At 27.5% G+C, this 18779-nt stretch overlaps 1 protein-coding gene and 1 long non-coding RNA gene across 2 annotated transcripts; one reads left to right on the top strand and one right to left on the bottom strand.

Moving 5' to 3' along the window:
• Positions 1-798: 798 nt before the first annotated feature.
• On the bottom strand, positions 799-1331 carry LOC146722403 (uncharacterized). The gene is made up of 2 exons (XR_014925184.1): positions 1159-1331; positions 799-870 (listed from the first exon to the last, which is right to left on the bottom strand). It is a non-coding gene; the product is annotated as an uncharacterized LOC146722403 (long non-coding RNA).
• A 7347-nt stretch (positions 1332-8678) lies between these two features.
• Positions 8679-15991, top strand: Wdfy2 (WD repeat and FYVE domain containing 2). The gene is made up of 7 exons (XM_029308417.2): positions 8679-8962; positions 9913-10054; positions 10137-10342; positions 10472-10711; positions 10916-11054; positions 11121-11320; positions 13771-15991. Exons 1-7 carry the CDS (start codon positions 8802-8804, stop codon positions 13907-13909), a joined length of 1227 nt encoding a protein of 408 aa, XP_029164250.2. The 5' UTR covers positions 8679-8801; the 3' UTR covers positions 13910-15991.
• The last annotated feature ends 2788 nt before the right edge of the window (positions 15992-18779 follow it).

Raw genomic sequence — 18779 nt, 5'->3', positions numbered from 1 at the left:
AAACAATTATATTTGTATAATTGTATATTAGTGTAATATAGTATTCAGATAATTTATATAATATAATAATTATATATAAATAATACAAATATAATGTATAATTATATATATAATCATATTATTGTATATTATTATTGTATATTATTATTGATATTGATTTTATAATTATATACAGAGTAGTCTATGTAAAATGTTGCAAGCCGGTTATTCTAAAAATATTTGTCAAATCAAAAAGTTCATAAAAAAGTCTCATGTATTCTCAAAAAATCTCTTGAATTATATTAACATATAAAATATCTCTGCAAAGAGAGCGAGAGGTAATTTTAGAATTTTAAAACCCCTTCTAAATTATTACAATTGAATTCTAATGAAAAAAAACAAGTAAGTTTTATTTGAATATTTCTTTGACAAATGCTTCTATCAAAAGTTAAAATCATTTAAATTTTAAAATTCAAATTAATGATAAAATAATAAAAAAAAAATTGACCACAGGTTGAAACAAGATGATAAAGACAAAAAAATGTGGTATGAGACTTTAATTTCCTGCTAACTTTAATTATTTTCTAAATATTTAAATAGATCGCTCGAATCGTCTTGACATGTGTTGTTAAGGTCATCCTGAAAAGTAACTCTAAAAAGTTTTATCCGTCGCTCGTTTATTAAAAAGTTATTAGTAAAAGAAGTTATTAACATTAAAAGTTATTGACAAAAAAGTGACGCGATAGCCAACAAAAAATTGGATCAAGATCAACTTAAGGGCAGTGTTGTTAGACGGGCTAGGTTTTTTCGCGCATGCGCATTGAATGTAGTATTAATGAAGTAGTCACTCGCATGAAATGGGGTCCTGATTTCCCCCTCTGTTTAATTTTTCTTAAATTATTGAAAATTTTTTAAAATAATTAATGAATCGTATAATTTTTATTATAAATATAATAAATTTAATTAAAAATGTTAAATATAAACATACAATAAACAAATAATGAAATTATAAAATATATACATATACGTGTACCTATGTTATAACATACGTAAATTACGAGTTTAGTTTTTATTTATACAATTTATAATTTGAATTATTGATTAATTTTAATATACATAAATTATAATAATACACTTTTATATTACATATATTGTAATAATTTATTTATTTTTACGTACGTTCAATTTATCTGTTTCCTGCGATTCCGCCAAAACTCCGTGGTCCAGGGTCTTGGTCCGTAGTTGCGCGCGCAAACATCATACGTTACTGTAGTCGTCATGGTTACGTCACGGTAATACGCGCATGCGCGAAAAAACCTAGCCCGTCTAACAACACTGCTTAAGGGTCGACAGGTCGGTCGGCCAAACTCCGAATTGATGTTGGAGACCTCGCGCGGTGACAACGCGAAACTCCGATTTCAATGTTGCCAACGCCGAGAAACCAATTCTCGGGTTTTATGTAGTGGTGCATGTCTGTACACGTACATACACCATTGCATTGCTCACGCGGACGCACCGTAGAGAGACAAGGACCGATAATCACGTGTTCTCCTTGTTCCTCTACCGTGCCGGTATACGCGAGATGCCGCCTGAAAATGCTTTCTGGCCTTCCGTAGCAGAAGGCAGTAGCGTAGCAAGGCTAATAAGTACCTACTTTTTATAAATTTTATATATCCTTATGCACATATGTGCGTATATATATATATATATATATATATATATATTATATAAGGGATATGTTGATTATTCTTGATTTCTTTTTGATTATTGATGCTATTGTATAATTTGCTCCAATAACTTATAACGTGAAAGAACGTACCGTTGAGTAATATATAATCAATGCAAGGATGTTCAGTATATCATCCAGTAAATTAGAGTTCAAATATATCAATATCAATTTTTTTATAATACAATATATATATATATATATATATATATATATATTGGAATATAGAAAAATGATAAAATATATTTCGGCGATTTAAAAATTTTTTAATATATTGAAAATATTTTTACTACATATATATAAGTATAAAATAATTCAGAAAATAAATTTAATAAAAATCTACATACCAGCTGTGTGCATGTGTGCAATTGATTTATTGAAATTTATTTACGGAAGTATTTTGCATTTATATATTTATAGTGTGTGTAGTTGTAAAATGATTAAAATATTTTCAATATCAAATTTTTAAGTTTATCGCCTATATAAAAAATATATTTCTATGATTTTCTATATTCTAATATATTATAAAAAAATTGATATTGATATATTTGAACTCAAGTTTTTTACGTGATTAAATATTCTTGCATTGAGCCATCATACGTTACTCGTAAGTTCTTTCATATCTGTATATATATATATATATATATATATATATATATATTACACTTATATATATATATATATTATATATATATAATATTTCATTTATTTATAAAATACATTTTTAATTCATATTCAACCTGAATGATATTTTCTATATGTTTATGCTATCCTCCGATCTATCCCTAACAAATTAGGAGGTGTAATTGCATTATTATCATCAATTATTATCTTATATTTTTTACCTCTAATTTCTATAAAATTTAATTCATTATCATTTTATCCTTTAAATCAATATTTATTTTGAATTTTCATTAATATTTTTATTCTATTAACATGAGCAGGAGCTCAACCTTTTATCATTATTAGACAAATTTTATCATTATGTTACTTTCTTTATTTTATCTTATTACCTTTCCTAATAAAAATTTGAGATTTAATTATTTTTAAATAAATATTTTAAAATTTATTATTATAAATAAATTTAAAATATTAAAAATAATTATATTTAATATTTAAATTTTTTATAAATTACTATTAAATTAAGTTAATAATCTTGAATTTAAGTTTATGTTTTGAAAACATATTAAAGAAATTTTAATTTTCTATTAACTTTTAAACATTTAATTTTTTTTACTAAATTATTATTAATAATATAAATTTAAATCCAAAAATTAATAAAATATAAACCAAAATTATTGGTAAAATAATTTTCCAACATAAATATATTAATTTATCATATTGTATTCGAGGAAGTATTCCATGTATAAAAATTACTATTCTACATAAAATATTAATTAAAATAAAAGTTAAAATTATTGAATATTTTAATAAATTCCTAAATATATAAATTCTAATTAATCTAAAAAAATAATTATTCCATATTCAGATAAAAAAATTAATGTAAACCCACCCCTAAAATATTCAATATTAAATCATCTGACTCACTTTCGATAAAATCTATACGACTTCGATTTAATTCAGCTAAAATCCTAATAAACACTATAATAAACAAAGGATATAAAACTACTATATATCATAAATAAAATTGATAATTAATAAAATCAAAAAAAGAATATCTCTCTCTTATTAATATAATAACTAAAATAATTAAAATAAATCTTACTTCATATGATAATATTTGTGAAACTGATCGTATTGCTTCTATTATTGAATAAATCGAATTAGCTGATCATCCCATAAAAATTATAACATACCCTCTAATAGTTATAAAAACAATTATTAATAAAATAGAATAATTTAAAAAATAAATATTAGTAATGTAAGGAAATACTAATCATATTATTATTAAAACAAATCTAATTATAGGACATAAATAAAAAAAATTATAATTAGATTTATATACATAAAATAATTCTTTATTAAGTAATTTAATAGCATCACTAAAAGATTGAAATAATCCTATAAATCCCACCTTATTAGGTTCTTTACGAATTTGTACATATCTTAAAATTTTTCGTTCCAATAAAGTTAAAAAAGCTACCCCAACTAATATAATTAATAACAAAATTAACAATCTTAATATATTTAACGCACTATAAAAATATAATCTTAAATTTTGACAAATTATTACTTGTATAACTTTTTTCTATTATACATCATTAAAATTCTAAATTTAATACACTTAAATTTTGCCAAAGTAATTTTATTTATTTACATATATTTGATCAATTAAATTTATTCATTAAAAAAAATATAATTTAAAAAAAAGTCCTTTTGTACAAAATTTTCTTAATTTTATTATAGATAGAAACCGATCTGGCTTACACCGATCTGAACTCAAATCATGTAAAATTTTATTAGTCGAACAGACTAAAATATTAAACTTCTTTATTTAATTTTTATTTTAATTCAACATCGAGGTCGCAATCATTTTTATTAATATGATCTTTCTAAAAATATTACGCTATTATCCCTAAGGTAATTAATTTTTATAATTATTATAAAAAAAAAATTTTCTTAATTTAATAATCAATCCTTTATAAAAATTTCATTAATTAATGTTAAAATTATCTTTAAATTAAAGTTCATTTTATTTAATTATCCTCCCAATAAAATATAATCATTAAAATAAAATTTATTTCCTTAAATAAAAAAATTATATTAATTTAATAGGGTCTTCTCGTCCCATAATTTCTTTTAAGAATTTTAACTTAAAATTTAAATTTTAAATCTACAAATTAAAACAGCTTTAATCAATTCCTTCATTCCAGTTTTCATTTAAAAAACAATTGATTATGCTATCTTTGCACCGTCAATATACTGCGGCTATTTAAAAATCACTGAGCAGAAATAATTTTAAATTATTATCAAAAAACCATGTTTTTGTTAAACAAGTAAATTAATGAAAATTAATGTGTATATGCATTACAATATATTCAATACAATATTCTCTTAATTTGAACGAAAATTATAAATAACTTATGCGTAACATATATTTTTGGACTCCTAAATAAAAAATATATTATATTATTTGCAAAAAATAAGATGAAATATTTTTTATTCGAATAGTCTCAACTGCTCTTTTAGCTGAATGTTTAGAAGCAATGAAAAAAATCGAGGATCTACGAAAAATTTAAGTACATTTCTAAGATTTTTTTATATGATATAAAAAAAATATATGGTATATAAATTGATTTTTTTATTAATTTTTAATTACACACACACACACACAAATAGATTCTTATTATTTAAAATAGTTTTTATTTTTGTTCTTTATTTACATATGCATACATATACAAAAAAATAAAAATAATATGATAGCCTTTTTGCTGACATTATCTCTCAATATTTGCATCCGTGTGCTCACGTATTAGTTTTTGTACCTACATGGACGCTACTACATATGCGATGTAAGAGAGACAAAGATGGAATGATGCTCTCTCCTTGTCAAGCAGTCAGCATGTTACCACAGAAATTTCCCCTGCTCCTTATGAATCTAGTGAGAATCTTATCGTCCAGATATTTCATAAAATAAGTGACATAACTTCGTGAATTTTTTTTTAATATATTCTTTATATAATAAAGCAGTCCTCTAAAAGGCCGGATTTTACATTTTCGCTCTTAAAAATTTATAATAAATAAAATACGGACTCGCGGCTAACCCAACCTTACCCGTTCCTAGCTGTGCATTCCCCCAAGTTTATTAAAAATTTTTATTTTTATCTTTTTTTCATAAAATAGCTCTTTAGAGGACTACAAATGAGCTTACTGATTAAGAATATCCTAAATTTAATAAGATTCATTCAATATTTTCGCTAATATCTGGAAAATAAGAATCCGTAATTCCCGGCCGGCCGATAGGCGTCTCCACCATGTCGCCTGTCGACCCTTAATGCGAAGCCAACAATTATATACGCTGAAATTTGATTGGATAACGCCCCAAGTAGCGTCGTCCGCGTAACGTAAAGTGACGTCATTAGATTTCAAGTGAGGTCATAGACATCAAATTAATATTATTAGACGTCATTTGACGTTTAATGATGTCATTGACGTCAAAGTGACGTCATTAAACGTCACAGTAATGTCATTTGACATCAAAATAATGTCATTTGACGTTTAATAATGTTATCGATATCTAATATCATGTGACGTCAAAGTGATTTCATTGACGTTTAAGGGTCGGCAGGAGGCCCGGTGGAGACGTCTATCGGTCGGCCGGGAATTACGAATTCGTTTATCTCAGATATTAGCTAAAATACTTCATGAATCTTATTAAATTTACGATATTCTTAATCAGTAGGATTGTCCGCAAGGCGGCAAAAATTGATTTTTTGAAAAAAAGATGAAAATAAAATTCATAATATAACTTGGGGGGATGTGCAGCTAGCAGCGGGTTGGGTTAATCACGAGATTGTATTTAATTTATTATAAATTTTTAAAAGCAATAATGCAAAATCCGACTCTTAGCCGCCTTGCTTTATTATATAAAGAATATATTAATAAATATTTCACGAAGCTCTGTAACTTTTTTTTATGTAAAATCTGGGATGAACGAATCTCACTAGATCTATATAAAGAGTAACTCGCGGGGAAATTTCCGTGGTAACATACTGACAGCTTGACAAGGAGAGTATTATTCTTTGTCTCTCTTGCATCAGAAAATTCGAGTTTAAATCTATCTGGTATAATTTTTTTATAATATATATTGAAATATATAAAAATTATTTTTAAAAAATATATTTTTTTAAAAGTGAGTCTTAAGAATTTTTTAATATTGAAAATAATTTTACAACTACACACACATTGCAAATGCAAAATAATTCCGTAAATAAATTAATCCGTAATTCCGTAAATAAATAGTATGTTTTATATTTTGAGAATTCTTCAGTTAATTATTTTTACAAAAAATATATCTTTAATCATTTTTATATATTCCAATATATTATTAAAAAAGAAAAAAAATGTTGATACCGATAAATTTGAACCCGAGTTTTCACGATGACAGACTAAACACCTTTGCATTCTGCCATTATGTATATTTTTCTTTTATACTTATTTATATAGCAGAATGTAGTTGAAAAATAATTAAGAATACATATATTTATTATTAGTATATAAATTTACGACATGTTCTACAACAGACTAGAATTAATAGTTAATTGTTCTCTTTGTCTCTCTATCGCGCTGACGATATGTAAAGTAGATGAAAAAATACAAAATAAAAAAGCAATCAATTGCCAAGCCTAATAAGCGCCCGTGTCTTACATTCTGTACATTAGTTTACTCTTCGAATTATTATTTTATTATTATTAAGTATCACTGTACAATTTGGAAACATTATGTAATTTTTGATATTATTTATATATATATACACACATGTGCATAAGCATATACAAAATTTACAAAAGTGGGTGCTTATTAGCCTTGCTACATTACTGTCTTCTGCTACGGAAGGCCATCGACATATAGAATGGACTGAGCATTGCGATATGTAAACGCGCGCCTGCTTTAGAGTGAGAGGTACTACATCTGAGGCCTATGTTTGTCTCTCTTGCAAGCTTCTGATTTGTTATTTCGTCCCCCTCCAGAATTCTAGCAGTAACATAGCATTAAATTTTTGACACCTCACCTTCGCCTACTCGCTTTGGAATAACGTGAAACGTTTATCTTTAATAAAATATTAATATAAATATAATATAAATTAAAGCAAATTTATTGTTTATTTATAAATATATTAAATATATTAAAACAAATTTTAAAATAAATTCTAAAAAAATCTATTGACTACACATTTCATAGAAAAATGCACATGGTCCGCAATTTTTTTAGACGGCCCTGCAAAAAGAGAGACAAACATAGGCCTCAGATGTAGTACTTCTCACTCTAAAGCAGGCGCGCGCTTACCCATCGCGATGCTCAGTCCATTCTATATGTCGATGCGGAAGGCCAGAAAGCATTTTCAGGCCGTATTTCGCGAATATCGGCACAATAGAGGGACAAGAATAACACGTGATTATCGATCCTTGTCTCTCTTATGGTGCGTCCGCGTGAACAACGCAATGGTGTATGTACGTGTACAGACATACACCACTACATAAAAGCCGAGAATTGGTTTCTCAGCGTTGGCAACACTGAAACCGGAGTTTCGCGTTGTCACCGCGTGAGGCCTCCAACATCAATTCGGAGTCTGGCCGAGCCTCCTGCCGACCCTTAATGATGTCAAACGTCAAATTGATATAAGACGTCAAAGTGACGTCATTGACGTTTAATGATATTTTGACGTTAAAGTGGGGCGGAGCACATACTTTTGCATAGGCGCGTAAGCGTAAGCATAAGAATCTTGATTGGTCTACAAACGTAGGCATAAGAAATTCAACCAATCAAATTTCTTATACATATATTTATGCGCTTATGCAAGAGTATGTGCTCCCGCTTTATGATGTCATTGACGTTTAATGATGTCACTGACATTATGATGTCACTGACGTTTAATGATGTCAATGTCAAATTGACAATAGGTGCACTATTTTCTGAACCAGGGTATCGATTCTGTAACTTTTTCTAAAGTAAAAACGTAAAAAGTGAAAAATTTCCGTTAATCACACATCGATTTCATTTTAAAATCGATGCGTGATTGGCGGAAATTTTTCATTTTTCACATTTTCACTTTAGGGGTGCGTTCCAAAATGTCTTCGTTGAGGAAAATTTTACTTAAAAAACTATAGTACACGTTACGTATATCATAGATTATCAATTAAATTTTCCTCGAAGAGGACGTTTTGGAACGCAACCTAGAAAAAGTTACAGAATCGATACCCTGCGCATGCGCAATACAAACTTGACCTTTCGAGAGGACAATCGAGTGTCATTACTGTGTATACTTACACATTTAGCGGCGTAAGATAAGATAGGAAAAGGAGGGCGCGTCTTCGTAGAACGCATAAACCGTGGCTAAGCATCTCGAAGACTGATAACTGTCAAATGACAATAGTATTAAGGAATTACGTTCGCGCGTGGCCGAGAACAATTGAGAATGGCAGCGGAGATAAAACCCGCCCCGGGAGTAAATCACGATAAGTTCAGCAGCAATCGCAAACCGGTGCTCTTGTCGAAATTGGAGGGCTGCGGCGATGACGTTAACGCCGCTGTTATCATTCCGCAGGAGGAAGGTGTAATCAGTATTTGCGATGACAGGTACTGATCGTCATGCGAGAGCATGTGCTATATTTTTTTGGAATAATTTTTGACGTTTTCTATGCACGTCAATATTTCGTCCTTTTTCCTTTGTCCTCTTTCTCTCAGATCGCCTTTGCAATATTGATTATATCTCGATTTACAGAATTCGTTTTTTTTTTATTCTAAGATTAGAATTGCGCGTAATTTTTTATTATTGGATTATATATAGACACACCTTGAACATTATCTACTTCTTTTTCTTTGATATATATATATATATATATATATATATATATATATATATATATATATATAAATTTATTATGATATATAGCTTGTATCATTATTTATTATATCGAAATTATAATTGTGTTAAAATTAATTGATTTATTATTTAAAACAATTATATATAAAATATTTGCATTTGAATGTGTAAAGTACATTGAGAATCAAAATATGTATGAAATTATACTTTGAAACATGTGACATAAAATAAAACTGTATCTTTAATTTTTTGTCACACTATATAAATTCTTTAAAGAGACTTTAATATTGCCAAGTGATACAAATCATTGATATATATTAGCAAAGAAAGTACTGACTAAGAAATATTGTTATACTATTTTAAAATATTAAAAAATTTTCTATATATTAATTTTAAATAAGAAATATATGTCGGCTCTCAATATTATTAATAATAATAATACATGAATTTTAAATCGGCCAATAGAGCCCAAGCGCGAAAAATTAATTCTTCGGAACTGTATCTCTTGGTTTGAGATTACTAAGTTCCATATATAAATTAATCTCGAACTTATATATGAAGAAAAATAGGCGAGAAAAATATAGGTCCGAAATATAGGTTCCCGCTTCAGCGACTTTTCGGACCTATATTTTTCTCGCCTATTTTTCTCCATATTAATTTTAATGTTATTTTCTTATCATCTGTTTTTTTCTTTTTTTAATAGGACAGTCAGAGTATGGCTGAAACGTGATTCTGGTCATTATTGGCCAAGTATTTGTCAATATATGCCAGCGGGCGCTACTTCCATGTATTATTGCATAGAAACGAGACAATTGTTTGTTGGCTTGGATAATGGGAGTATAAATGTATGTTAAATTATTATTTTTGTTTTTCTTTACTCCTTAAAAATATAACTTGTTATTTGTATATTTGACTTTAAAATTACAGGAATTTATCTTGGAGCAAGATTACAATCGAATGATAGCTATGCGTGATTATCTGGCGCATCAAGCGAGAGTCACAGGAATTATTTTTGCGCCAGAATCCGAATGGGTTTTAAGTATAGGTCGCGATAAATTATTTCAACTGCACAGTTCTGAGACAGGGCAGAAATTAGGATCGTACCAAACTGATGCATGGTATACCGCTCTACAGTATCCTTTTACAAAGTCATATAATTTGCAAAAATAAGTTTTTTTACAATAACATAGAAATGAAATATAATTTATCAATTATATAATCATAATATATGTATGAGAAACTTAACTCGCATGTACGTACAGATATGACTCCCAATCCAAACACGCTTTTGTAGGAGATTATTCTGGTCAGATAGCGATGTTGAAGCTGGATAATAATGGTGTAACTTTCATTACTACATTAAAGGCACACACGGGGAGTATCCACACATTAGCATGGGATTTTGAAAAACAGTTGTTGTTTTCTGGAAGTTTTGACCAAAGCATTATCGTCTGGGATATTGGAGGTCGCCAAGGCACTGCTTACGAATTACAAGGGCATCAGTGAGTGTATTAGATTGAAAGTCTTTTTAATTTTGTTCTTTGTATGAGAAATATTTAATTTTAATTTAATTTTTTAATTTTATATTTATAATTTTATTTTTATTTTTATTATAATTTATTATATATTTAATTTTATATTTATAATTTTATTTTATTAATATTCAATTCTAATTATTTTTAAAAAATGCTCCAATTTTCTTCCAGCAACAAAGTTACGGCATTATGTTACGCGAGTGCCGAACGTTTGCTCTTATCCGGAGGCGAGGATGGGGTAATCGTCTGTTGGAATAGGGCATCGAATAGGAAAGAAACCGCAGCCTGGGTCGAATCTGACATCTGTCAGGTATATATTTAAAATTTCAAATTTTACGCCACTTAATTCATGATATTAAAGGTTGAATGAATTTAGGCCTGCGGGAGACCCTTCTTCTGGAATATAAAAGCGATGATGGATCAACGGCAATTAGGATTGAGGCAGCACCATTGCCGCTATTGCGGCCGCGCCTTGTGCGCCCGTTGCACGTCACAACGGATACCGATACCAGCGATGGGCTTCGAGTTCGAAGTGAGAGTCTGCGACCAGTGTCATATACAGCTAAAGTCTGAGAAGTAAGTCCACGTCCCGTTTACGAGAGCACACTGGTCTTTAGAAGATGCTGATACAGGCATATTACATTTTTTGTACAAATTGTTCCGTTTGTAAAATTGATTAACATACATTCCTATAACAGTATAACAATTCATTGCGCAACAATTAACCAAGCTTTCAGATCTATAAAAAATGAATGCCAAAAAAGATACATGTATATAGAGGTGTTTTTACTGTAAAACTTTTGTTTAAAATATTTTTTGACATCTTGAATAATTTTCGCAAAAGCAAAAATCTATTCTACTTATGAAGGTGATTTCATCTCCTTAGACCGTAATTCAATACGAACAAAAGATAATTTTGTGTTATGGACGAACTGCTCTACTTGTACAGAAAGTTTTGAATTTTTGGGTTGTCTAACTTCCTTTGTTAGTTATACTTCTAATCAGGGTTGGGTTAGTTAATTCTTTTTTAAAACTAAGTTAAGTTAAAGTTGATGGCTTGTAAAATTAATTTAGTTACGTTAAAAGTTGCATGAACAAAAAGTAACTTAGTTAAAGTTAAGATTAAATTAAGTTAAATCAAAAGTTAATTTAAAAAATTTTTTTAAATATTTATATTAAATTAAAATGTAATAAAAAATCAATTAATACAAAACTTCGTTCGTATATTGTATATACAACTAGTGATAAATAAAAAGGCCAACTTATCGAGCAATTCTTAGAGTTGTTCTGTCAAATAAAACTTATTCCATGTATATACTAAACATAAAACATTATGTGAAAGCTACAAACATTCTATACTAAAACTTAAGCGAAAATTACATCATTATAAAATAAACGTTTCAACCGCACGCGGTCTTCCTCAGTATTTATATTACAGTAATTATTAAAAAAACAAATTCATACAAAAATTCCACATAATATCGAAAATTAATGTTAGTTCTTTAATAATAGTCGACAATTTATAAGCAATTAAAGCGTGTTTCAATCTGTCATATCCAACAAATGTTCGCCTCGATATGATCTGTGATTTTAATCAAATCTCGTAAAGTTTCATCGTTTATATGCGAGAAATTAATACGTTCCGTAGGCGTTGACATCGTCCTTCTTGACAATTTTTACCCACGTTTTTTTGAAAAAGTTATTGAAGATGACACAAGACAAGACCAACAATATAAAAAGACACCTCATTTTAAACTCTCGAATTTTTGTATGAATTTGTGTTTTTTTAATAATTACTGTAATATAAAAAATACTGAGGAAGACCGCGTGCGATTGAAACGTTTATTTTATAATAATTGTAATTTTTGCTTAAGTTTTAGTATAGAATGTTTGTAGCTTTCACATAATGTTTTATGTTTAGTATATACATGGAATAAATTTTATTTGACAGAACAACTCTAAGAATTGCTCGATAAGTTGGCCTTTTTATTTATCACTAGTTGTATATAAAATGTAATAACTTCAAAATTTTGAAATTTAATTAAGAGTTTAACAAGGCTCTGTAATATAAATATAAATTTAAAGTGTAAGACAGGCAATAAGAGCTAAATCGCGGATGACAGTGCGTTATCCCAACGAAATTAAATTTTTTCGTTAGAATTAAATACCTGTGCACAAGGCACCAAATTTTACTTGGTCACGGTCAAGATTTAAAATTGGAATAATCTCTACAAGAGATTTAATTCCATACATTCCCAATACATTTGAATAGCTCAGTTGGAAGAGCAGTCACCCGGCAAGCGAAAGGTCTCGGGCTCGATTCCCGATTCAGCGACTTTCGGATCTATATTTTTCTCTCGCATTTATTTCCTTAGGGGGAAACAGGAGATGTATGGAATTAAATCTCTTGTAGAGATTATTCCAATTTTAAATCTTGGCCGTGACCAAGTAAAATTTGGTGCCTTGTGCACAGGTATTTAATTCTAACAAAAAAATTTAGTTTCGTTGGGATAACGCACTGTCATCTGCGATTTGGCTCTTATTGCCTGTCTTACACTTTAAATTTAAAATTTAATATTTTATTTGTTAATTTTTTTAAATTTAATTAAAATAAAAATTTTGCTTTTTTTATGTAGGAATGTATTTTTTTCTTTGTAATTACAAATTATGAAAAAAATCAAAACTAATACTATATGAAACTTTTATTTATTTCATAATACTTGGAGAATGACATATATCATAGAGAGAATGACTCTTATTAAAATTTTACTCGTCCAATATTTAAGATTTTATTAAAAAAAAAAAAAAAAAAAAAAAAAAAAAAAAAGGCATTGAGAAATACAAAATTTTTTAACTTAAGAAAAAAGTTAATAGGTTGAAAATAACTAGTTTAAGTTAAAAATTAATTCATTTTAAATTAACTCAGCTAAGTTAACAGTTATTAACCAAGTCTAGTGTGCTCTTATTAGGAATATTTACTGAGACATAAGATAAATTTAATAAATTATTCACTTGCTTTTATACAGCCAATCGTCTCTAGCATCTTTTCACGATGCCAAACACAATGTCATTGGAATGGATTTGGATGCTCCCAAGAGAAGATTGTTGACTATAGGGCAGGATCGTGTTATCAAGATTTGGGATATAACAGCACTCTTTCAATAAATGTTATATGGATAATGTCGAGGTTGAAATCAAATTACCTAGGTATCATCATACTCTGGAATATTCTAGAAGAAGAGAGAGAATATCCCAGAACCTATTTTTGTGATTATGTTATTATGTCTGATTGTACATCGGATACATAACTGGTGGTCTATTAAGAATCGTTCTGGTATAACATCAAGATAGCAAACAATTAGTTATGAATAATAATGCTAGAGCACATGCTTATTCGCATATATATATATTTTTAGCATTTAAATATCAGAACAATTCAAAGAGCTAAGCATGTTAATTCAATGGAATTATCTTTAAAAATATTGTATCGATGGAATTATCTCCCCTTCTACTATTTCTCAGAGAAGTTTATGTAATCGTACTTGGTTACACATAAATAATCTCTGAATGTAAGTGCAAAGTTCAAGAAGTCCCTAGTTTGAAACATGTTATGTACAATGTGCATGCAGTTATGATACAACACAGATAAAAAACACGTAATATCTTTTAAAACTAAAATTGAATATTTAATGATTTTTTAATGAATTTGAACTGAAGTTAACGCAAAAACCTCTACAAAAAATCACATTTACATTGATGATAAATTGACAGATTTACACATTTGCAAACCTTAACATTTAATTATATTTATATGCAATAAAATTGTCTGTTTTGTATATTTTGTTATTAAAATCTTTAAACCATGTTGTTATCCATGTTTAAACATAGTTTTGACTAAAAAACAGTTGATAGTCAGCAATTGACTAATGAACATAAGTTGATTATTTTAATATGATTTATGTAATATAGGAATAGAGATAAACAAATATGTGTTAAGATTTTCGGATTCGTTCGCGTGTTTCTACATTACTTCCTACTACTAAACTAATTTAATAATTTAGTACATAAATCTTGAATTATACTATTTTTAATATGAACTCAAATAAGTAGTGATATATCTTGTATTAAATCCTAGTCCTATTTATTATACATATAAATATTATTATATCATCTTTTATATGAGAACAAACTAGAGAAAAAAATATCGACCACCTTTATCATATACTTTTTTGATTATTAAAGTCTCTCTTCTCGAATACAATAAATATAGGTACAAGTTATGCAAAATTAATTCATTTAAAGATAATGATTTATCGTATTTTTTATCATAGAATTAAATAATATATTTCATCAAATAAAAAAAACAAAAACATTTTTATTATAGATTTTCTCTATTAGAGATTTTATTGGTTGAATAAAAGTACTTCAACGACTTTAAAATAAAAACTTTGATAACATATAGTGATAATAAGCTTCCATAAAATTTAAAATATATTCGTAGACGAATAAATTGTACTAAAAGACTATCTCATATAAATATCATGCGGTTGGTTTGATCAGTTTCTTTATCTCCTCGCCCAATGTACATAAAATGCATATCTTGTACCTGTACATATTATATATATAATTATTTCATACCAATCACTGAGATTATGGAAGAGATCACCCTTGTTATCAAAGTGCATTTAGATTTATTCGCAGAATAAATCTCGCATTTTGAGTAAATAAACGCGCAAATGCAATTTGCACGGTCCGAATAAACTATATCCATTAAATAAATATATATATATATATATATATATATATATATATATATGTATTGTATGTTTATAAGCTCGATTATAGAAAACACTACAACAAATACTGTCGCATTTTTGTATGTTTTGCTAAAAAAAAGGTATATAAGTATACATGTATAATATATATTTAAACACATACGTATACTATGTGTATAATGCTTCTTATTCTAAATAAAATAAACTTTACACCATTACACGACCAAACATGTATGTACATCATCAGATGACGATTATTATTCGACGTTTATAATTGTAAAAAGGAAAAAAATGAACGAATGTTAAATTATGCAACATATTATTGTCACTCTCGCTATGAAATACAGTATGTATGTGTATGTAATTTGCAGAAGAATGTAAAGAAAAAAAAGAAATAACTAAAAGCTATATGTATGTATCCTATCCACACGTCGAATTGATATACAAAATAAAAATATATTTTCAATGTAAAGTACTTACATAACAATTTTATCGATTTCTTCCATTTGACGAGAAAAAATTAATATAATAAGAATATCAATCCATAATTATATAATTAACGAAAATTATTCACGATTATCTGTGATTATTAATAAAAACAAGTTTACTACTTACTAATATTATTACAAAAATATATATCTTATTTCTGTGTTTTCTGGCTTTATTCTTTTTTAACATCTTTAATTTCTTTAAAGATTTTGCAAGATTTTCTAAATAAATTTATTACTATTCCTTTAAATTTATAACTATTTTCTTCATATTTTTTTCAAGAAATTTCATTTTATATATTCAAGAATATTCCTATTATCAAAAATTCTGAAATAATCATTTCAATTTTAATACAAAAAATTGGTGATTTTAAAAATTCTTTTATCTTTCCATCTCTAAAAATAAACGCATTGTTTGTTTCTTAAAATTAGATATTTTTGATACTTTACAACTTGATAAAAAAATTTCTCGAAAAATTATGTTTAAGTTCCATAAACTATAACATTTTGTTTACAAATTTTTTTTTAATTTTTCTATGATTTTTTTGACTGACTTATACAATTTTGAAAGTAAAACCTGTATTTTTTAAATACACTGTTGATACTCGGCGAAAAATTATCGTAGATAAAAGAATTATAAAGTTTTTTGAAAAAACTTAAAGTTTAAAAACTATAATATTTTGTTTACAAATGTTTTTTTTAATTTTCTAATGATTTTTTTGACTGACTTATACAATTTTACTTTTGAAAGTAAACCTGTATTTTTTGGATACACTGTTGATACTTGGCGAAAAATTATCGTAGATAATTTAAAATTATTAAATTATCTACTATTAAATTAAAAATAAATATACAGGTTTACTTTTAAATTCGTATAAGTCCGTTAAAAATAGTTTTTAAACTTTAAGTTTCAAAAAACTTTATAATTCTTTTATCTACGATAATTTTTCGCCGAGTATCAACAGTGTTGAAACTTTAAGTTTCAACTTAAAGTTTAAAAAAACTCAATTTTTAGTGACATGACAATATAATTTTTCGTCGAGTTTCAGTGATTTGAAAATAACCTAATTTTTATGATATAAAAAATATTTCATATTTTGTTAAATAGTGTATATAATTTTTAAGTTAACAATTTTGAAGCTCAATGTTTCAATAGTTTTTTTATGAAAATTACATCGACTATATAGTGCACTCAAAGTATGGGATTCTTTTTAAAAAAAAGTATGATTATACATTCATATATAAAATACAAATAATATAGGATAATGTATATACATATGGGGGGTGTCCCATTTTAATCTATCACCCTTTATAACTTTATAAGGAGCGATCGTAGAGAAAAATGTTTTAAACAAAAGTTGTAAGATTTCGAGGGGGACATCTGATGGTGATCTTGATTTTGATAGATCAAATTTGAAGGTCAACTTTATTTTTTAAATGGAACCCCCTATTTAATTCTTATTATTCATATTTTTGTAGCTCATCTCGAGAGCTTTCCAAAACACTATAATGAAGTTCATTTTTATTAAGTATATACTTTCCGAGTTATAAGACTCGAAAGTTAGCATTAGCATTGGGGCCTTAAACTTATTAACGTAAGTTCCTCTTGCCTCTCACGTTGGGGTGCTTTATTAATGTGAGTTCCTCTTGTCTCTCACATCGGGACTTTTATGTATATACATTCATGCAGTATGGTTAATAAAGCACCCGTGAGAGGCAAGGAAAACTCACATTAATAAAGCACCCCGACGTAATAGGCAAAGGAGACTCACATTAGTAAAGCACCTCGACGTAAGAGGCAAGGGAAACTTATATTAATAAAGTACCTCAACGTAAGAGACAAGGAGAACTTATATATGTTAATAAATTTAAGATCCCAATGCTATAATGCGCTAATTTTCGAGTCTCATAACTCGCAAAGTACTTAATGAAAATGAACTTTATTATATAGTTTTAGAAAGCTCTCGAGATGAGCTATAAAAATATGTAATAAGAAATAGTGGGTTTTATTTAAAAATATAAAGTTGACCTTTAAATTTGACCTCAAGGTCAAAGTTAAGATCACCATCAAATGTCCCCCTCGAAATCCTACAACTTTTGTTTTAAACATTTTTCTCTACAATCGCTCCTTGCAAAATTATAAGGAGTGATAGATTAAAATGGGATACCTTGTATAATGTCCAATGAGTTTTGTCTAATGACATTTGTTTATATTTCCTGTTTTCCTGTTTATTTGCATCTTCGCCCAGTTGTGTGAAATATATACAAAGTGTCTCATTTTAATGCCCCCAAATAACTTTTTTATTTTTGATTGTAGAAAGAAATCGGTCAGACAAAAACTATACCTGTATGGTTTCGAAAGGAACATAAAGGTATGATTATGACTTGATAAAAAAATATTTTATTATAGGGTTTCGGAAAGCTCTCGAGATAAGTTACAAGAATATGCAATGAAAAATAGGTGGTTCTATTTAAAAAATTGAAGGTGACCTTCAAGCAACTATTCAAGGTCAAACTAATGGCACCATCTTTATGTCCCATTTTAATGTTCCATTCCAAATAATATTTTTTTTTATTGTAGAAAAAACGTTTCAGACAAAAGTTGTATGGTTTTGAGGGACAGATAAGATGGTACCATTAGTTTGACCCTGAATAGTTGCTTGAAGGCCACGTAAAGGTCACCTTCAATTTCTTAAATAAAACTACCTATCTTTCATTGCATATTCTTGTAGCTTATCTCAAGAGCTTTCCAAAAAAACCCTATAATAAAGT

The sequence above is a fragment of the Nylanderia fulva genome, unplaced genomic scaffold (assembly GCF_048542155.1).
Source record: "Nylanderia fulva isolate GAGA-0341 unplaced genomic scaffold, ASM4854215v1 Scaffold32, whole genome shotgun sequence".
Classification (NCBI taxonomy): Eukaryota; Metazoa; Arthropoda; class Insecta; order Hymenoptera; family Formicidae; genus Nylanderia; species Nylanderia fulva.
Note: the sequence above shows the minus strand (reverse complement) of the source record. Positions and strands in the feature narration are given on the sequence as shown.